This window comes from Pogona vitticeps, chromosome 1 (genome assembly GCF_051106095.1).
Source record: "Pogona vitticeps strain Pit_001003342236 chromosome 1, PviZW2.1, whole genome shotgun sequence".
Lineage (NCBI taxonomy): Eukaryota > Metazoa > Chordata > Lepidosauria > Squamata > Agamidae > Pogona > Pogona vitticeps.
The window spans coordinates 33,174,726-33,197,699 of record NC_135783.1 but is presented as its reverse complement, the minus strand read 5'-3'; the positions used below and the strand labels follow the sequence as shown (position 1 = coordinate 33,197,699).

Here is a 22,974-nt window from a genome sequence, read left to right as displayed (position 1 = left end):
ATCAGGAGGAGGGGCTGTACTGTATATATATGTGGAGCCTGTGTGGTGAAGCTGGAGGAGTCGCTGAGAGACGAAGCAGCAGCTGGGAAGAAGAAGCTGGTGTGGGAGTCTGTGTGTCAGACAGGGTACTACTGTGTGTCAGTCAGTACCAACCTGATAGGTTCAGGTGTCTGTTGGTTAGCCAGAACTGATAGGTTCAGGGTCTGTGCTTCAAGTTAAGTGTTCTGTGTGAACCAAACTGTGTGCATGTATGAATGAGACTAAGCCACGTTACTATATCTTATTCACCTGATCGTTTTATTTTTCCCTGTGTGTTATTAAATAAACCTTATTCTTTTATTTGTTTAAAAATCCATCCCTGGTCTGTGTGACTTCTTATAGGGAATGGTTGGTGGCAGCTTAGTTAACGTGTGGCAGATCCCAGTAGGTCTGGGTTTGTCACACCACCTTGAGAACGTTCCCCTTGAGCTTCCAGCATTTTCTCTCTGTGGGAAGGTAGAGATATATATGTTCCACAATCAGTTCCCTAAATAAATCTATCGCAGAAAGAGTGGAGAGCAGTATTATGTCACCTGCCTTGAAATATGATTCAGCTGCTAGCCCAATTGGTAGCTGTGTATGGAATGGAGAGGGAGCTCCCATCTTGTCTTGCCACAGGCTGAAAAATATCTTGGGCTGGCCCTAGATTATGCACTTTTAAATGAATTTATTTGGGAATCTGTCATTTTAAATTATACATTGAGGTTGATAATTTTGGCTAGCGTCTGTACAGGTCCCCTGATGTGATCCACCTTTATCTAACTCTGCCAGTTTCAAACTGTGAAGGAGAAAGAACATTTTGCAAATTAGACTTTATTAAAAAATAAATTGCATTTCACCATGGTACAGTATAGTCAAAATTGTTGTTAATCCACAAAAAAAATCTGTTTTATCCACAGAAAGGGATCTTCTGGGGGAAATGTCTTTCAATAATCTCTGTTGACAAGAAAAGCAGTGGAAAGGAAAATGAGATAACATTTTAGATATTCTGAATTTAGCTTGTCGTTGGCTGAAATCCTCTTGTGTAAGTTACGCCTGTGGAGGGGTGATGATGTGCTGGCAGAGGGAGATTTTTGGTAATTACACTTCTTTCTTCTATTTCATGGCTAACACAGCTTCCGCACAATGAAACTAATTACTTGTAAGTTGGACAAGCTGTGAGAATGAGGGGGAAGTCTTTAATTACCCAAACTCCCCCCTTGCTGGTGGCATCATCACTCTTCTACAAAAGGATCACAGTCATTATGTGTGGACATTTTCTTTAAGTGTAAGCCACAATGTTTTTTCCCCTTTATTTTTATATTTTTATTTTGCTTTGGCCTGATATTTTCTTTAATATCAGGCCAAAGCAAGGGAGGGAAGGGCCTCAAATAAAGATTCTGCCCTGGGCTCTTCGGGGTTATAAAAAGGCCCTACGTTATGGGCATCCTTTGTATAGGTCTTGTTGGGGTTGGAAAGGGAGGTCTCCCCTCATGCAGAAGCAGCAGCAAGTTTGCTTTGGCTGATGCTAGACAGATGACTTTAACCAGGACAAAGCAAATGAAAAATGGAAGAAGGTAATCCTGAATCTCATGGAGCGGGGAAGGAGGAAGGACAGATGAAAGTAAAGCCCTTCTGTGGTAAATATGGTTAATGCCTGATCATTCAAAGCTTGGACAAGAAAGCAAGTACCCAAGGCAGTCACACTCACTCAGTCTGAAAATGAAATGAAAATAAACAAGTCATTGAAGCATCTAATCTCACCTAGATAGTACCTAGTTGAACGGAGCAGAAATGCAGCAAGCAAAACAATATAAAGTCCAGGCAACCTCACTGAGGCATCCTCTCCACTCTCTCAGCTGTTGAAGAGTACAGGAAGGGACCTATGTCTAGATGAGGAATGGTGCTAAGGCTGTTAGTTAGTAATGACCTGTTTTTCCTCTCTCTTTTTTTTTGTCACCTCATGCTACTTCAGCATCTGTCTCATATGACATCCACATTTCTTCCCCATTTTTCAGGCCAACTATATTTGGAACCCACCAAATCCTGAATTTTCCCATGTGATCTGTAACTGTTCTGGCCTACACCAGAGTTGGGCGTGCCTGGGAGAAATAGTCCCATTTTGACCTGAAATTTGGCATTTGGCAAAGCCAGTGTATATCCCTGGTTTGGCCTTTTATTTCTAAATTGTAAAGTTAGTTTGGCTTTCATATTTAAGAAAATGTTGTGGATCAGGCATAGGCAACCTTTTGTGCTTTCTAGGCATTTTGGATGGTAGCTTCTAGAATCCCTAACCACTGGCCGTGCGGCTTATGGAGGTTGTTGTTGTTGTTTAGTTGTTAAGTCATGTCGTGTCTGACTCTTCATGACCCCATGGACCAGAACACGCCATGCCCTCCTGTCTTCCACTGTCTCCCAGAGTTGGGTCAAATTCATGTTGGTCGCTTCGATGACACTGTCCAACCATCTCATCCTCTGCCATCCCCTTCTCTTGCCTTCACACTTTCCCAACATCAGGGTCTTTTCCAGGGAGGCTTCTCTTCTCAAGAGATGGCCAAAGTATTGGAGCCTCAGCTTCAGGATCTGTCCTTCCAGTGAGCACTCAGGATTGATTTCTTTCTAAATGGATAGGTTTGTTCTCCTTGTAGTCTAGGGGACTCTCAAGAGTTTCCTCCAGCACCACAATTCAAAAGCATCTATTCTTTGGCTGTCAGCCGAGTTTTAATTTTTGTCTGTTCTTTTGTCTGTCCTAGAACACTGTACATTATAAGTGATAATACCTGTCGCTCTCGGAATACTGTTAGTGGCCATTGCCCTTTCTCTCAGTCAGTGGTTTGAAGGTGGCTTAGTTGTGTTATACTGTCTCTGAACCTTGTTGGTCTGGCTTTCACATCTGTGGCTCTAAATAACACGAGAAAATGTGCTACTGGTTGAATTAAGCCTGTTTATCCTCTATTAAACCTATATCTCTTGTGACTAGAAATCAGGAATGGATTTAAAATTCACTGGTAAAGTACATGCTTTGCATGTAGAGGAGTATAAGTTTACTCCTCAATAGCTCAGGTTAGCTGGGTTGTGGAAAGGCACCAGTCTGAAGCTTTGGGGAGTTCCTTCTAATCATAGTGGATAACATTGGGGCTACACAGATCAGTAGTCTAACTCTGTATAAGGCAGCTGTTTGTGTATAACAATGGCTCTTACTTGATGTGAAGAGGGTGCCTCTTGCCCTCATTCCCCCTGTAGAGGCTGACTGGACCAGCAGATAAATCTTGAGCACAGGTGACAGCACAGAACATGCACCTGCGCAAACTAATTTATGAAGCAGGAGGCAGACTGCCTGGCATGTGTAGCACTTCTCTCAAATACTTTGCTCAGTGTCCTCCAGCATTTGCCACCTGAAATAGCTGCTACACTCTGCCTTACGGTAGAGCCAGCCTTGACATTGATCTCTTAGGTCTGTTGGATTCTCACCTGATAAGGTTCTCACCTGACAGCTTCTTGATAATGACCCAAATGCAAATATAAAGTACAACATGGAAATACAAAATAGCCTCTCTCAAATTATGCCTTTAATTTCTCAATACAGTGGTGCCTCGCTTAACGATGTTAATTGGTTCCAAAAAATCGCTGCTAAGTGATTTCATCGCTAAGCGAAATGCGGTTTCCCATTGAAATGCATTAAAAACTGGATAATCCGTTCCAATAGGAATGAATTGCCGTCCTTAAGTGAAAATCGCCATAGAAAACATCGCTAAGCGAAACGCAGTTCCCCAATTGAAATGCATTGAAACCTATTCAATGCATCTCAATGGGGGGAAAAATACAACAACAAATTAAAAAAGAGTCAGAACAAAGTCAAATTTGGTTAACAAAGGGTTTATTAAGTGCATTTTATGATTTCAAACATTTTAAACAGTAAACTTTTATTTTATAAATAACAGAAAAACATTTAAAAAACAGCAAACATGAGGCTGTTTAAACCATCGTTAAGCGAAACTGGGGACCCAAAATTTAAACGCTATGTGGAGCATGGTCCCAACCATCGCTAAGCAAAAATGGCCCATAGGGACCATCGTTAAACTAAGCATAAAAACGCCCGAAAAGTCGTCGCTAAGCGATTTCGTCATTAAACGAAGCAATCGCTAAGCGAGGCACCACTGTATCTCTGTTTCAGTTGCCATAACACATATTAACAGAATATACGTCTGTGCCATATTCTATTTGACTGTGCTATATCCTCTGATTTAGCAAGTGTTGCCATAAACCCTGACTGTACCAAGAGGCAGAATGACTAACAGAATCACCTCATAGTTTTATCCAGCTAACAGTTGTAACTAGTCTTTAACCCTCCTTATCTTGAACTGGAATTGAGGGAACTGAATTATTTTTAAAAAATGAGAGTGGGGCTCCGTTTTTCTAAGTGTAATTCAGACATTCAGATTGTGGTTTTTTTGTTTTGTTTTATTTAATTTATATACTACCTTTTCCCCAACAGGGATCCTGATGACATCAAGAACTTGAAAAGAAGTAGAGATGAGCACAAACTGCTGGTTTGTACTGGTTCATTTTTTGGCTGAACATGTGTTCAGATTGAGAATCGCCAAACACCATTTTGGCCAAAAACCAAACCAGCATGAATCACCGAGTTAGCAGTTTGTGCCCATCTCTAGATGCAAATGCCTTTTAAAATGTGCCCCACGTCCACAGGGCCCTAAATGGTGCTCCACTGTACTATTGCTGATAAGTCCAGAGTGGTAGTAAGAAAGTTCTGGTGGACAACTTTCAGTTCTTTGAGCCCAAAGTGCATGCCTTTTGTAAGTCTCATCCTTAACTGGCAAAACCATCTTCAGCATTCTCAAGAGTGTCACATATTGCTTAGTCTCCTTTACCGTCTTTGGTGATATGTTTTGGGGAATTAGCACGGAAAACCAATTTCAGATTCAGACAGATCTGACCATGTTTTATACCCATATTCCAAATACCCCCAATCTATCTGAGAATTTTCCATCATTAGCTTTATTCCACTAAGAATTGACTCCAAATAACAATATGAAAAATTATTTTACTTCCTTTCCCTTTGTGTTTTCAACCCGTAGTCTGTTCTACAATTAAGACTACAATATCAAGCATACTCACCTAGGAGTAGTGCCCATCAAAAATAATAGGAATTACATCTGAATAATCAGGAACAGGACTAGGGTAATTTGTCATTGTGCTTTGATGATCTTTTTAAATCCAGCTGGCAGAGTCCTGTTAGCCTAATCTGGGGGGGAAAGAGAATAAAATGATTTCCTAAACTATTATATTATTACCAAAATTTTGTCACAGTATGGCAGGGGTCTCAAACATGCGGCCCGGGGGCCATTTGCAGCCCCCCAGATGATAGTTTGTGGCCCTCGCCTTGCCTGCTCCCCCAAAGCGCCCACACATCCTCTGCTGTCAAGGGTAAAAAAAAAAGCCTTGCCTCGCTCGACAAGGCTCAGCACCTCTTGCACCCTCCATCCAGAATTGCAGCCTGCCAGCCAGCCCACCTGTCTGTCGGCTAAGGAAACTCCTGGGCGGCTTCCTCGGGCTCTTGCTCCGCTTGGCGGAAAATCTGATGCGGCCCAGCCTCACCCAGACTCTGTCTCTAGCGGCCCCCAGGTAAATTGAGTTTAAAACCCCTGCAGTACGGTATGTATTTTTATTATTTTATTACAGTTGTTAGCCACACTGAGCACAGGTTGGCGGAAAGCTGGGGTACGAATATAACATGCAGACATGAAACAAAACCCTAAAATTTCTTGTGACTTTGTGGGTCATTGTGCTATAAACTGCAAAACAGATTGGTCGTTGATGAACAGCTTTTAAATATCTGGAAGTTAAGTCATGGCAACTGGACTTCTTTTTTGTTAGGTTGAAATGCTTTGTTACTCATCCAAACAGCTTCTTCAGTCTGAGGAGAGTTGGTAGGAGACCCCAATATGTCCTCCACATTGGTTTTACTTCCCCCTGAATAGTTTGAACAGGCTCGTTAGAAGGACAAAGGACTGGGGGTGAGGGATAATCCCACTTTTGCAGTCCTTCTCCACCCATTGTCATGTTTCATGATGATTGTTAACCGTGATCTTTCTTCTGTGTGTCTCTAATCCTTCTGGGGATGGATAAAAGGGCAGCATGATAATTAAAAGACAGATTGTATCTAAGGCCTCCATCCCTGTGGAGTTAGGGATTTTCTATATACACATGTATGGCCTCCCTGACCCTTCTCTCAAACCATCTCAGTTTAAAATGAGTGGTCATCAAATGAGTGTCCTTCGTCCTTCAAATGAAGGAACACTGCTGACTGTGGTCCTGAGTCATTGCTCCTCCTGTGCTGGGCCATTCTCCTATTTATGTAGAGCTCCGAACACTCCTATTTGCATTGGACCACATACACTATATTGTTCCTGTTTTTTGTGTGTGTCCAATCTGTTGGGTGGACAAGTCTCTGCCTTAGTGTGTTTGAATTGCACATCTACGTGGTGTTTACCAACATCCTTTTGAGCTTTTCAGACACGGCCACCATGTAAGGAGTGACCAGGTTCTTCTGTTGGCTCTGGGTCTCAGACTGTTCTATTGTCCTTCTGGGTTGGGACATTGCCCTATTAAAGGCGCATTTTTTTTATATCTACAGGCCTTAAGGGCATGTCCTCAGATGTCCAGCTTCCTTCTTCTTGGCTTCTGTGGAGGTGAGGATGTTTCTTACTCTGTGGTTTAGTGTCTTGATGACCCCTAGTTTGTGTTGCAATGGGTAACGTGTACAGATGGTGAAGAATATAAAAATGGATAGGTTTTTTTGACAAAAATAGCTGATACGTTAAATATTCATCGATCTGTATTTTAAGACCTGATGAATATGTATTGATGAATATTTTCCTTGTAATATTCATCTTTTGTAATTAAAATAACAACAACAACCATTCTGCCTACTGGCCACTGATCAGCTGATTGGTGGGCCGATAGACAGCCACCCACCCCCACAGCCTACCCTCACCCCCTTCCTCTCCCTTAGCTCTTTCACTCCCGCCGGCACCTCCTTACCGCCACCCAGGTCTCCATCTGGCCTCCACAGCCACAATGTGTAAAAAGGGAGACCGGCTGCACTTTGCAAAGATGATGGCTGTGCCTTCATTTAGGGTAGGGAAACTGCAGCTGCCATCTTTGCAAAGGGCAGCCTGGATTCCCTTAGCTTGCCATGCGGTGGTGGAGGGTGGCAGCGGGGAGGTGGCGGTGGCAGAAGTGGGCAGAAGTGGGGGTGTTTTCTTTTAATAACCCCCCACGAATCAACGAATAACTTTGTTATTCATTGCTTCATGGGGCAACTTTGTGCTTTGTGAGTCGTCAACTTTTGATGATTCACGAAATGGGACGACTCGCCAAAATGGTAAGTCATCCCCATCTCTAGTAATGAGAGTCAAATCGCAGTTATTGATCAGTGTGTGCATATACAAAATCCCTCACTCAACAGGGGTGGAGGCCTTTCTGTCTCCTATTTATCATGCTGCCCTTTTATCTGTCTCCAGAAGGATTAGGGACACACAGAAGAAAGATCACTGTTAACAACCATCATCAGCCCATGACAATGGGTGGAGAAAGACTGCAGAAGTGGGATCATCCCTCACCTCCCAGTGTTGTTCTAACAAGCCTATTCAGAACAAGGGGAAGTGAAACCAATGTGAAGGATTCATGAGATCTCCTACCAACTCTCCTCAGACCGAAGAAGCTGCTTGGATGAGCAGTGAAACGTTTCAATGTAACATGAAAGAAGTCCAGTTGCCATGACTTAACTTCCAAATAAGTACACCTGGATGGCTGAGAATCTTCACAGTTTTAAAATACAAACATACAATGCACACAAGTCTGTTGTTGTGGTAACCTGGCTTCATATATGTTTCTGGGGAGGAGGGGAAAGAGTTTCATTTACCTGTGTTCTTTAAGTGGTTCTCCACCCCAGTGTACTAAAATACTGCAGATTCTAAATTCAATCTACTAAAAAGTACATACGGTCTGCAGTCTGTAGGTGGTAGAAACTTTTCTTGAAAGATCTACAAAAGGGCAGTGAAGTAGTATTATGGTAGCAAGGAGGAAATTATTTATGGAAGCTGTAAAACAAGAAAAGGCACAGACTGAGATGTTAAAGAACGGAAGTGGGACAGAGGAGAAGCACATGAAAGCTAGAAAAAACAAAAAGGCAGACACGATGAAACTGCTAAGTAAAGAACTAGTATGTGGGATGTAGGAGTGACACAGAATATCTCCTTCAAGATACTAGGAAGTAGCCTTCCTAGCTACTTAACTGCCTTGACTGAGAATGAACCCTTACTTCCTGACTGGCTAGAGGAAGAATTCAAGTCTTTAATAGCAAATACATTTAGAAGTAAACCTAGTAATACGTTTCTTAAATAACTAACACATACATGTACTGCTTTTAAGTACTTTTTTTTGTACAAAATTACATTAGTAGAAAACCAGGTGTGATGTAGTAATCTCTGAAGTCTATCTCATAAAAATCCAGGCATATTATTGTTTCTCAGAATCAAGAACATTAAAATTCATCTGTTTGGGACGAAGAATAGAAAAGAGATGAGTGAGCGGATTAGAGTGAATTGGAAGTACTCTTTTTAACCTTAATATATGCAGGGGATCATCAGCAACTGAAAACTCCAGCAGCTTCAGAGGATGGCCTGCTTGGCATAGGTTATGTTTATCCTGGGGGTCAGAGATATTTAAAAGAAACCAGGAAAGAAAGATTAATCTGATAAAGGCACTGCCAAGTCTAATCGGACTGATGGGAAAATGTGGTAGAAAGGTAAGTAAGAACACAGGGTGAATCATCATGAAGAGATGAACTACTTTGAAGCTAGATCAATCAAAGAGATAGCCCTCCCATCTAAAAATTGCTATGGCACCCCTTATTCATCAACACCTTTTGTACGAGTGTCTTCTGTTCAGCCCCCTGAACAAAAGCACTCTGGTTTATTTGGTGAAATTAAATTGTCAGAGGAGGGACTTGCCTCTGGTTGCCATTCCTCACTTACCAGAATTAAAGGACATTTCATTTCTTCTTACAGGACATGTATGAAACTTCTAGCAGTTGGAATTTGATCAGCTGCTCTATTCAGACATCCCAAAAAGACATCCAAATATGCTTTTTAACCCTCTGACATCTTTGATTTGTGCTGCTGTCAGTTAGACAGTGATGAATGCCTTGCACCTGTCCCTAAGGGCTTGGTTCTCCTTTCTTCATGTGTCATAACTTCTGATGTTATGCAACACTATGTAAAATCACAGGACTTAGTGTATACCAGCATCTGGCCATTGCTTGGGTACAGAGAGTTTTTGTTAAGCCAACTTCAATCAATCAAGAATGTGTAAGAAGCAACAAAGTCTGCAGTGACACCAAAATTGTGATATAATCCCAGAATATCCTTTGTGGCCAGGTATAAAAATCACAAGTAGTGGAAAAATCTGAAGGGGTAGGGAAGAGAAGAAGGAAATCCAGAAGGAGTTAAATCAGAAATAGAAACCATATGAATCAGATGAATGATATAATTACTTATTATGCCATGGCTGATATATTCCCTCAAATCAAAAGATTTTCAAGCAAGCCTATCTTTGTTTTTATGGTACCTTTGCAGTTTGAAAGTACCCTATTGTGATCATTATACGGAAATCTTGATTAATTTAATCACTTAGAGATGACATCCCATCATTAACAGAGTGAGCATTTGAAATTTTTATTTTGCATTTTTTTAATTGGAGAAAAAGGGCACATCACAGAACTGTAAAAAACACCCCACAATTATTATTGGAATAGGTTCATTTAGCTAATTCTTCACATTGATGAGCTCATCCCACAAGGTGCCTTTGATTTCCAAATTCATCAGTGGATAAAACTGATTAGAAATATTACCACTTATTGAAAGAAAAGATGGAGTTCTCTTTCTAATGAGGTTTACAGATTCCATCACAAAAACACTTCAAGTCATGAACTTGCTGATGGCTCCTGAGCCATCAGCAAGTTGGAATTCAGCAAGTTGGAATTCCAATACTAGGTTTATATTGTACAGTAGTTGCATGTAGGTAAAGAAGATCCTGAAGTCCAGCATGGTTCTCTCAATCTAAAGTTTTGTTTTCAAATGTTGTTTAAAACCTTTATGCCCTTATTGTTATCTTTTCAGATTTCACAAAATTCGTTGGCAGAGAAATATTTACACTATTTGTCCAGCTCTGGAATAAGTTTTGCCATACTTTCCAAACAGATGAATCGATGGAAGTACAGTGAGGAAGTCCTAGAGAAAATAAAGAAGACAAAAAGAGAATATTAAAGCTGATTCAAGCCTGGATTGAATGATACTCACTTACCGCGATTGTTTCTAGGATAATGATACTGTACATTCCCATTCCACTCACTAGGTATACCTGAATATCCATACATGGGTGAATCTTTTGATGAGTCGAATGTCTACAAAATCTAAGTGTATAGATCCGAAAATTGCAATTGATTACATTTGATAATCCAAGTTATGTGATCTGAGGCCACATATTGGATTTCTTGCATCTACATCCTATTCAGGGTTTTCCCCCACACCCAGGTAATAATTTGATTTTTCTCACACAGAAACTAGATATGCATGGAACCCTTGCAGAGAACACTCCGGGGGAGGGGGGGGGAGAGAGAACTTTCTAGGTATAACGTGCTGTTAGATTGCCTACTTCTTAACTTGTAGCATTAGACATTATTAGTAAAAATTTCATCTGGCATGACAAGCAATATATCATTGATGTGGAAAGCACAATCTTGTTCCCCTACTGTACAGAGGGAGAAAATGCAGCATGCATAATTGGGATGCCTCTTACAGAGTTTTGAATATTCCTATAATATAGCTTGTCATGTCACTCGTTATACCATATTTATTTTTATTTATTTGATTTATTTAATTTATATCCCACCCATCTAGACCAAATTCTACTCTGGGCGGCTAACAAGACTCAAGAATAATAAAATAAAACAACATAATTAATACAATTGAATATAGCAAATAAAGTCGGTATTGAAAGGAGGAAAGGGCCAGGTCTTGAGTTGGCTCTTAAAAACACCCAGCAAGGGAACCAGACAAATTTCTGGGGGGGGGGGATTGTTCCAGAGGCGAGGGGCCACTGCTGAAAAGCCCCACTTTCTTGTTCTTTTTCTTCAGGCCTCCTTCGGCGTTAGGCCCCTCAGCTGCCTGTCTTGACTAAAGCAAGTGATTCGGGTCTAGGTGAGAGGAGGCGTTCCGCCAGATACTGAGGTCCTAAACCATTTAGGGCTTTATATGTCATCATTAGTACTTTGAAATCAATGCCGGAATGAATGGGAGGCCAGAGTAGGGGAGATATGTTGTTTTCTCACCCCAGTAAGAAGTTTGGCCGCTGTGTTCTGCACCATTTGAAGCTTCCACATCAGTCTCAAAGGTGGCCCCATGTAGAGCACATTACAGCAGTAATGTCTGCCAACTTTGGTGAAGACTGGATATCGGACATCGAAGTTATTCACCCACAAATTGGGTCCCCCCAGGAGAGTTTACCACATGGCACAGAAGCCCATTCTTTTTACTGGCCACCGATCATCTGATCAGAAGCTGATAGGCAGCCACCCCACACACAGCCAGCCACCCCAACAGCCTACCCCCACATCCCCTTCCTTTCCCTACCTTAGCCCCCACCCCACTCTCATCAACAGCCCCTTACCTTAATAGCTGCTGCCAGATCTCCATCAGGCCTTCACAACCACCATGTATAAAAAGGTAGACTGGCTGCCCTTTGCAAAGATGGCAGTTGTGGCTTCATTTAGGGTAGGGAAGCTGCAGCTGCCATCTTTGCAAAGGGCAGCCTGGATTCCCTTAAGGCAGGCTAAGGGAATCCAGGCTGTCCTTTGCAAAGATGGCAGCTGAAGCTTCCCTACCCTAAATGAAGCTGCAACCACCATCTTTGCAAAGGGCAGCCAGTCTCCATTTTTACATGCATGGCTCCGAGGCCAGAAGACCTTGGAAGCAGTGATTAAGGTAAGAGGGTGTCGGTGGGGATGGCGTGGGGTGGTGCCTAAGGTAGGGAAAGGAGTCTGTGGTATTGGGTGGCTGTGTGGGGTGGTGGCGGCCAGTAAGCAGAATGGTGGTTTTTTGTTTTTGTTTTTTAATACGAAGGACGAATAAAAATGGGTAAATATTCATCCCTTTGTATTCGTGGGGGTCTCTGGAACCCACAAATATGGATCGACAAATATTGAACAAATTGGCTATATTCATCGGGAAAACCGATCCGTTTTTATAGTCGTCCCCATCTCTAGTGACAACCCATCTACTGTATATTGTACCTGCCTCCCTGCAAACTAATAGAAGTGCAAAGTGGGAAATGGTGCAAGAGGGAAGAGTTAAGCCAGTGAAAGGAATGATAACACCACTCTGAACACCCCCAAGTGAAAAGGTTAAAAGCTGAAAAGAAGAAATTACATGGATAAAAATTATGTAGACAATGGTGGCAAAGGCAAACACACATGAAGTCAGTTGATGTGACATATAACAGGCTGGGGAAGAAATGACCAAGGTTGCTGATGCTTCTGATTCTTCACAAAATATTTATAATGCATTTCTATACACTAGGAGAATTATAAACTTTCTTTTAAAACATAACAATAGATACCCCTTCATGACAATTTCACTTGTGCCAGATTCTAGAAATATGACTGTGATGTCCACCCTCGTGCCCCTTGCTTGACCTTCAAGCCTCAGAGCACAGGAAGGCAAACAAACCTCACTCTTTTCACTTGGTGCCACCAGGTGATCTCTAAATCACCATTTATTTCAGAAAGATTCAGGTCCACACTCCAAGGTCTTTTAAATAGAACAATTGTTTATTGATTACAGTAACTTAATTTGATTCATGAATATCTTCAGTATCTAATCACCTCTCAGAATTCCCAAACTCCACACTCTATTACTCTATCTGATTCTTACTCTTACTGACTCAGTCTCACTTAATCTCTCCTCTGACTCTCTGACCCCGCCTCTTATAGCATCTCTCTTGACTCCGCCTCTCAGCAACATGAATATTCATAAACCATTACATAGTACAAGAACCATAGATCTAACAAAAGGAGAACGCTACAATGACAGATCCCAAAAGATGCAGAAATAGGTATGGCCTAGAGTCAAAAACACTACAACTGTGAGCTGCTTTGTTGATACTGAAAAAGTTATGTGACCTCCACTGGGGGTGTAGGAAATGAAATTGTAATTAATTTGTGTGTTTATGTGTGTGTATGTGTTCTGTGCTGTCAAGTTGGAACTTGCTTATAACGACCCTTAATAAGGCCAGCTAACTACCAATACCAAATTACATCACCGAGATATCGCCTTGCCTTTTCAAGGGCTGGAATTAACTGCTTTACCTCAGTCCTTTTAAAAGTGTGTTTTAATAACACCCCATATAGTGAAAGGATCTGTCCCTGCAGGAAAAAATATTGAGACCTTGGCGCACGTCATTTTAGAATGTAGCTTACATAGGAACAAACACATTTGAAATCTTGGTTCAATCATGAGTAAATGTACAGGTCTACCTCCCACAGGCTATCTGAAGTTTCTGTTGTCCGGAGAGAATCAAATAATAACACAGTTAGTGGCCAAGTTTTTATTTTCAGTTACGAGAATTCGCAAAACACTATAGCAAGATTTTATACTATGCTGTGTATTTATTCTATGTATTTATCTTTGTATAATCGGGTCTGTGATCACATAATAAAACTTTACTTACCTACCTAAAATCTCTCAAGGTAAGTGAGATATTTAAGGAGTGGTTAGAGTTCGACTTCCCCAGTGAGTTTCCATGGCTGAGTGGGGGATTCAAACCCCAATCTCCAGAGTCCTAGCTCATTACGCTATCCACTACACCACAGTGGGAATGAAACTAATGTATTAGGAAGTCAAATCAAACGGTGGTCAGAAAAATAGCTGTCAATATTCAGTGTTCCTCTGCTCCCGTCTCTTGTCAGAAAAAAACAAACAAAAACAAAACAGGACTGGTCTTTTCTGACCCCTGAAATAAACACTAATTTGAGAGAGCAGACGGCTTTGGCTATTAGGATGACTTGCCAGACAATAACAACTGCCTGCCAGAATTAGCTCCTTGGGACAATTTAGAAGCCTTTGAAGTGAATGGCTTTTTGAGCTGGAACTAAGCCCACAACTAGCTTCAAATGCAAGTCAAAATGACAAAGAGGGAATCTACTATGCCTTTCAGGCCCTCAGCGCAAGATTATTTTACATTGGCAGCTGCACTATTTATTTTCTTGTTTCTATAACTATTTCAGGACATGCTCACATTTGAGTATTAAAACCACTGGATCTGCTCAGTGAAACAGTGGTTACAGGTACGTGAAGTGTCACCAACTCTTTAAGGCAAATAAATGCACGGCAACTGGTTGCATGACAAAAGGGGATGTACAGATTTTATATGATAGGAAAGAGCCTTGCGGCGAAGCTGGCCTGTACTCAGGGGTGAAATGATCTCTGAAGTTATTTAATTAGGTGATATGCTTGGCATGGAATTAACAACAAAAACAATCTTAGAACTGCAGAATTGGAAGAGACCCAATGGATCATCAAGTCCAGCCCTGGTCAATGAGACACAGTGGGGAATGGAACACCCAAACTCTGGCTTACCAGCCAGATGTCTAAACCACTGAGGACTAGTCTAATTTTTTGCCTATACAGTATTAGAAACACATAGGCCAAAAATTAGACTAGTCTTCAGTGGTTTAGGTATTTGTCTGCGGAGCCAGAGGTTGTGAGAGTTCAATTCCCTATTGTGTCTCCTTGACAGGGCCCTGATTCAATTATCCATAAGGTCATTTCACCTCTGCAGTTCTTAGATTAGATTAGATTAGAAATAAATTTGTAGTTGGTAACTGTGAAAAGGAGAGAAGGGGGACGATATTTTCTTGCTCTTCTACACTTCTGCCCTGCTGGGTGGAAAAGGAAACACTGGAGCACTTCAACTTTGAAGCACACAAAACTAGTATTAAGAGTAGTGTGTGCATACTCAGAGAGACTATCTATATCTATCATTCTATTAATCCCTTGCTGCTGTATACAGCTTTTACATATCTATGCTTTAAGTCTTGATCTAGAATGGGTTGGAAAACTGATACCTTCCAGATGTTTTTGACCTACAGTCTCCATCAGTCCTACACCATTGCCCATAGGAAGGAATTATGAAAGTTGCACTCCTCAAACATCTGCAGGATGGGGCTAGTCACCCATGCTTTAGAAGTTGCTATTTCACAGAATACCACTCTGTAGAGTGCTGGCTCATGCTCACTTTTGTTTCCTATGTTCAGTCTGTGAATCCTGGGATGTAACCATAAGGTTTTGACAAATTCCAAAAGTTTGCGGAAATTCAAAAACATTTTAGTGTGTTTGGTTGGTACAGAAGGATGACTGACTGATGGAGCAGGAATGAAACAAGCAGAGAGGGAAAAAGTAATACAGTGGTTGGCGCTCTAAACAGGGGCACTGCACACCACATGCTCCAACTTCCTTATTCTATAGTACCACCATCTAGCAGTACTGTAAGTGGGGGAGGGGGGGAGGAAGAGAACAAGGTTGCAGCAGCAATAAGAAAGTCAAGAATTTGCAACACAAAGTGTGGACTAAGGTTAAGGTTAAGTATATGGAGTGACAAGCATCCAAGCAGAGTAATGCATAACCATCCTTGTATTAGTAACTGTATGACTCTGGAGAGGAAAAAGAGATAGAAGCAAGCAGTCACGGTTCTCAGAGGAAGCAGATCAATTTGTTTTCCTTCCCAAATACATAGTTCACTCTAACAAAACTTTCTTTTTACTGAACACAACTTTTGTCACCAGCTTCCCTACAGTGTAGCAATAATAAGTTTGAATAAGTGAACCATTGATCATACTGATAGATATATACTGATAGTTATAATCAAACCGGTGCAACATGTAAATGTATTATTTTGCCCATTATCAGCCACAGTTTAAATGGTAATAGGAAGGTACGTGTTCAGTGTATTTTGAGAGACAATCCAGTACATTTCAAGACACACTTTATTTTGAATAAACCACCTGGGGGAACTACACAGCATAGATATTTGAGAAGGACCCAGCGGGAAGTTCTGCTTAAAAATCAATGGCAGAAATTTGGCTCCCTCCATTTAACTCTAGGGGTCCTCCTGCAAGTCTTTCCAGCAATCCTAATGCCTATAATGGCAAAATTAGAGCTTTGAACTGAGAAGCCTCAAGACATTTCATGACCTTTTAATGGCCATACAGTGCTATTTAACGGGGGAGTGGGGGAGGGAGAGAGAGGAAAACAAACATGGCAATCGGCTATTAAAGCTAAATGTTGATCCAGCGAAGAGGGGCTTCCCCCGTAAATGTATTAGTACTGGTTAACACTTCCAACTAGTACAAGGGCTTCTGACATGACAAAATGGGTATAACAGCCCCTTCTGTCAATACAACACAAATGTCATTTCAAGTGCTCAAAACCACTAAGCTACCCTAAAAAAGATTGATTTATCTGCTCCAATGTTTCTTTGGGGCAAACTTTCCTCACAACTGAAACCAATTAGTGGGCCTGGCACTTGTAGTGCAGAATGTAGGTCAGCATCAAGTAATAAAAAAGTATTGACTTTTCTCTGTCTGTAAGCAGCATGAAAGGGGTGCCATGGCCTTGTCGTATATGAAAAGAGCTCCATTAATTTCACTTATTTCAACAAGGGCTGTCAAATACTAATGCTTCTATTGCACTTTTCACACAAAGTACATTGACACCAATACTTGCCTCCATGAAACAGGTTTAAAATATTTCAGCTAGTGAAAGGGGCCTCCACTATAATTTTCAATTCCCACTAGTACATTTAGACACCTTAAGTAGCATTGCTCACAAGAACTACCGAGAGAGATGAGATGGCATATTAATCATGACTAACAATTACTTCCCATGGCCAAAGGAATCTAATTCTTATGTAACCCTACCAAAATAATCATCCAGCATGTTGGACATTATCTTTTTATGGAGCAGGCAAACTCTTATCAGTTGTGAATTTTATGTCAACAAGCATCCACAAATCACAGATAAATCACATGCCTCATCACACTATAAAGTTACAAAAGTAACCCAAGACAAAAATTTTTTGCTCATCTGAAATTTCCATGATGGATTTTATTTCCTGAAATGTAGCCTTCTTCCTATGGAAATTATAGTTAGTTGTCGGAACTCAGCAATTACTTAGAGGCACATAAGCATTGATGTGCCCAGGGAATTTCACTATCTGAAAGCTGCCTCTCATTCTTTTCAGCAGAGGTATTTGATCTGCATATGTAAAAGTATTCATTTTTTCCCTATTCTGTGTGGGAAACAAACACACCCAAAAGATCTATGTAACTGTGTCTGATAAACTTAAGTAGAATAGCACAATTTCATGTGTTTCTGCCTTCTGCTTGTTTACATGAATTAGTAATGTCACAATAAAGAAATGTTTTTACATTTTTTAACAAGCTCTCTTGAACCTACAATACTTTTTTGTGACTTTGATCTTTGCTCAAAGTTTGGAGTAATGGGATAGGATTTGTTGGACAATTATTTTAGTCCAGTGTGTAATCATGTTAAGCAGCAGCACTTAGATGTAAGTCATTTTAGTGGGAAGCGAATGGGAATACATGGGCTTCAGTTCAAGTAATCCAATTTAACTGCTTTGTAGATAGGAATCAGTGTAAGTAAGTGGTTCTCAAAACTTTTTCAAGGACCACTTGAAAACTGTTGTGCTTCTAATACATTTTTTTTATTTTGGTTTAGAAGTCAAAAGATACACAACTTGTAGTTAAAGAATCTCCCCCCCCCCCCCTGAAATACACACAATCACTATTGTCACCATAGACATTAGGCCAGGCTGGTTAGAAAGGATTTCTACTGGTAAATCGCCAAGGCAGAATCTAGTAGATTGCTACCATCATGAAAATCACAGGTCCTGGGACAGAACCTTTCTAGACCAAGTAATAATCCTACCCCAGTCAAAATAGCTCCCAGCTCTGTCATCAAAAGAAAAAAAGAACACCCCCCACAGACCAAAAGTCAAGTCCAAGTACAATTTTTGCCTTATCCTAAAACTGAATGGAAAGCCACCCTTTGAAAATCTCTTGTACAATGTGAACACTTGTTAATTGTTCAGTTTACAGTAACTATGACCAATGGCTACTCACATTTTGTCTTCATAATAATACTAATAATACTGATGTTAATCTTAGAACTGCGAAGCTGGAAGGGACACTATGGATCATCGAGTCCAGCCCCTGCCAAGGAGGCACCGTGGGGAATCGAACTCCGAACCTCTGGCTCCACAACCAATACCTAAACCACTGAGCTATTCAGCAGTTCTCAAGAGAGGAATTTTCTTGCTAATTAACTGCCTAAAATGAAGAGGAATTTTCAACTTTAAGGATTTATAAGTATTCTTTGAATCAACTTGCCCTTAATTTTTAAAACATAAAAATTTTTAAAACATAAAACATACTGGCTTGGCATCATGAAACAATTTTATGTGACATTGTTCTCATTTACATGGTTAAGATACTTTCCCCCAATGCATCTGAAGCTGAGTACCTTCTTTAACTGTAATCTCAGAAAAGTCTTTTCCACAGAGGGATTAAATGATATTTCTCAATGAGTTTGAGTGATGCGTCTGAAGACAGTATGTCTAACTCACTGGCTAATTACCTCCTGCAAATGCATACAAAGCTGACAACAAAACATCCTCTGATTTTAAAAGGCTAACTGACTAAAATGGAGGGCAATTTTCCACTTTAAGGACTTATAAGTGTTCTTTGAATCAAGTTGTCATTTATTTTTAAAACATAAAATGATACTGGCTTGGCATCATAAAACAATTCTATGTTCTTCTACATAATGCTTTCATCATACTATTTTTTTCAGCTAGATAGTTTATTTGGCTATTGACAGAAACTGTATGGTAATCTGCTGTACAAGTATCAGGAAATTATTCTCACAGTGGGAAGCCTGCTAACAACATTATTTTAATATCTTATCTCTCAAAAGGAGGCAGAAAACATATTAATTGCTGGTTAATTTATGCAACAAGCATTTCATTATAATTGTGCTTAAATTTTGACCGCCTCTTAAGAACTGGTATATACATTCTTCTCTCACTTTCACAAAACAAGGGACCAGAATCAAACAGTCTTGTGAGAAATCATTAAAGTTATAATTACTGCTTCTGAGTCTGAATAATTTCTTATCTGATTGTCCCTTCACAAGTGGTCTAAATTAAAACTTTTAGACTTTTGTTAACATGTCCCTGGAAACATCCGGAAGGGAAACAGTAACTTTAGAGCTTACCTCCACAAGAATTTTGGGGTTGGGGAGGGTTGGTTCTGCTTCATACGCACATCAAACTCACACAACACAACACAGAAGCTATGAGCGCTAGATTGTAAAGGGTGCACAAAGCTCTTCCTAATACAATTGCCTTTTCTGCTTTTATAGGTACGAGTCCCTCATAGTATTACTTCTGATGCCCGTGAGAGACACCAATGGAATAAGGACGGAGATCTGTTCCCTCTGAAATTAGAGGATATCTGCAAGCACAGCAAGTGAAACAATGATTACAGTACCCCTATTATATTCCCAAAGACCTTGAGAACACTGCTATTTTTTGGCTATTTGGGCAGGCTTTCCCTCCTGCTGTATCTTAAATTCACATTCTACCATCTTGGATTTATTGCATGTTTATTGGTTTTACTGTTTTTAAATTTGTAATGCCGCCCAGAGTAGACCACTGGTCTAGATGGGCGGGTTATAAATCTAATAAAATAAAAAAATAATTACTCTTAAAACTTTGTGAACTAAATCCACCTGCCAGCCTTAACTATAGATAGATAGTGGGGGATAGTCTCTCTCTCTCTCTCTCTCTCTCTCTCTCTCTGTCCGTCTTACACACTTTCATTCTTGCCCTAGGGGACCTATGGTGGCTCACAACAATTATAACCAATGTTCCCTCTAATTTTCCACTATCGTGGGTCATGCATGGGGATCTGGCTGTGGGTCATGCATGAGGAACCAAATGAGCGGCAACACTGGCTGTGGGTGCATGGCATCAATATAGAGCTGCATCGCAGTGCAACCAGGCAGCTTAGAGGGTACATTGATTATAATTTAAAATAATCAAAAGTTTTAAAATATTTTACTTACTTGCTTACTTACAATATTTATATCCTGCCTTTCTCCTAAAAGGACCCAAGGCAGCTTATATAATTAAAAAGAAACAGTTAAAATCTAAAACAATAAATTAGACAATATTAAGTAAATATATTAAAGACAGTAAATAAAAGTAGTACTAAAAGTGAGCCCTGTGGCATAATAGTTGAACTGCAGTACCACAGTCAAGTCTCTGCTCACAACCTGAGTTCAATCCGGAGAGATTCAGGTAGCTGGCTCAAGACTGACTCAGCCTTCCATCCTTCTGAGGATGGTAAAATGAGTGCCCAGCTCAGTGGGGGTGGAGGGTAAAGTGTTATTTGCATAATTATGTTGTAAACCATCCATAGAGTGCTGTAGCAATACATTTAAAAGCAGCAAGACACAAATAATCTGATTTAAAAACACCCTCTCAAACAGCTAGACACTAGAAACTATATTTTTTAAAAAAACATACATCAATGTTAAAACTAAAATTAAAAACATTTGTTTTTTAAAAAAATGTTTGTTTGATCAATGAGGCTTACACAAAGGATGATTTAAAAATTACTGTTCTTTCAATTAGTCTGTTCTGCTTGGGACCTACTACTAGATTTAGACTAATTGGCTCTAGAAACTCTATTCTGCTCTGGTTTACTGAAGATACAAGATCTACAATGGCAGGAGGGATTCAATTTAGACTTGCTTTGCTGTGACCCATTTAAATCACTGGCACCTCTGACTCATGATGTTCCGACAGCTGGCTTTGAATCTTGATTTATAATATAAACTGTAGTGTACTTACATTTATCTTATGTCTATCTAGTATTTGAGCACAGAAACTGGAGTGCGGCATACGTTTTGATCAACAATTGGCCATAAGTAGCAAAAGAACACATTCCCCTTATTTTCCCTACATCTTACACCTCAGGAGATGCTACCATCAGGTATGTTGTAGTTTTCCTGCATTTTCAGGAATCTAGATTAGATGACTCCTGGTGTCCCTTCCAATTCTACAATTATATGAGTCTATCATAGATTCATGATTATCCCTGGGTACAGTTCCTATTTTCAAAGTGGAGTCCTGAACCAATCAAAGTTACTACTCACATGGAGGAGTTATGTGCATGCATAATGGTGTGTTCATAGGACCATGGTCATGCTCACCAAATGTGCGGCCATCATAATTATATGGTGTGTGGCAACAAGACTGGCAGGATCAAATCTACTCCATGTACCAATCTGTTGGTCTCAGAAGTGCTAAAGTATTTATTAATTCTATGAATCTGCAATTGATACCCGGTTTTCTGTACATCAAGGACTGTTCAGAAGGCAGAAAAGAAAGCTTAGTTTAACTAGTTTCAGCAACCAGAAGGCACAAGTATATTTTAGCCTAGGAAGCTGCTACATTAGCGATAGCTTGATTTCTACCACTGCCAGCCCTTTAGTAGGATTCTGGTATGTCTCAATAATAGATGAGGGTAGAAAAAAAGTCACAGTGTTTAGACAAGGTAGTTCATCCTCTGAAGCATGTCTTTGAAAATCCTTTTCAAATGAAAGAATGTCATGCAATATTGAAAAAACATCTTTTTATGGGTTCTCTCATAAAAATCATAGAAAAGGGGGGGTTCTTGTCAGGACATCAGACATTTCTGCTCAGATGAAAATATCCTTCAGAGATCTTCCTTTACACTGTACTATTGCATTCATTTTGAAGATTTTTCTGGGGGGGAAGAAGCCAAACAAGCTGTGATTTTTGGTTCAGCCTATACACTGTTGCTTTGAGTTTTATACTGGACATTTGGAACTGGCTAGCTCCTACTGATTAAGGCACAACATTCCTCCTCTCAGCTTCTTATGAACTCTGAGATATGGCCAGGTGTCACTTCACCCATTAAAAACTATAGTCCCTGGGACAGGGTGCCATACCCTCCCACACAGTTCCTGCAAGAAATATTTCTTTGTGACTTGACCTTCAAGCTCTAAACTGTCTTTGAAAACCTCTGAGTTTTAAGAAGTAGAAGGTCCCACAAGCAGCAACTTGTTAACTAGTAGCACTTCATTGCTGCAGTCTATATCATGTCATTTGCGCTGGTCTAAGTAACCTGTTGGGTTCTGGTCACACTGGTGTAAATTCTCTAGATCTGTACAGATTCCCATTATGTTAAAGAAATTTAAAAGTTATAGTCTGTACAATCTACAATTTTGTTTTGTTCAAACAAACTGGTTCTTCAAATGATTGCAATGCTTTAATTTAGAATATGTTAGAACTTTCTCCGTAATTCAGTGCATGTTAGCAATTTGGTCCCTATTTCCTCTGCCCCTTCGAAATCCAGCTTGTACTTCTGGGAGATCTTGGTCCACATATTGCTGAAGCCTACCTTGTAGGATTTTGAGCATAACCTTGCTAGCGTGGGAAATGAGGGTAATTGTACGGTAGTTGGAGCATTCTTTGGCACTGCCCTTCTTTTGGATTGGGATGTAGACTGATCTTTTCCAATCCTCTGGCCACTGCTGAGTTTTCCAGACTTGCTGGCATATTGAGTATAGCACCTTAACAGTGTCATCTTTTAAGATTTTAAATAGTTCAACTGGAATGCCATCACCTCCACTGGCCTTGTTGTTAGCCAAGCTTTCTAAGGCCCACTTGACTTCACTCTCCAGGATGTCTGGCTCAAGGTCAGCA

The 22,974-nt window shown here is 40.3% G+C and overlaps 1 protein-coding gene across 4 annotated transcripts in view; it reads right to left on the bottom strand.

Annotated features, from left to right (window-relative positions):
* Positions 1–9,751: 9,751 nt before the first annotated feature.
* Positions 9,752–22,974, bottom strand: part of SPATA17 (spermatogenesis associated 17) — a 131,299-nt gene continuing 118,076 nt past the window's right edge. For all 4 annotated transcript variants that reach the window (XM_020805403.3, XM_020805404.3, XM_072990383.2 and 1 more), the window contains one exon: positions 9,752–10,331. In XM_020805403.3, coding sequence (XP_020661062.2) covers positions 10,251–10,331 — 81 coding nt within the window. In that variant the 3' untranslated portion in view covers positions 9,752–10,250. The remainder of the gene's footprint in view (positions 10,332–22,974) is intronic.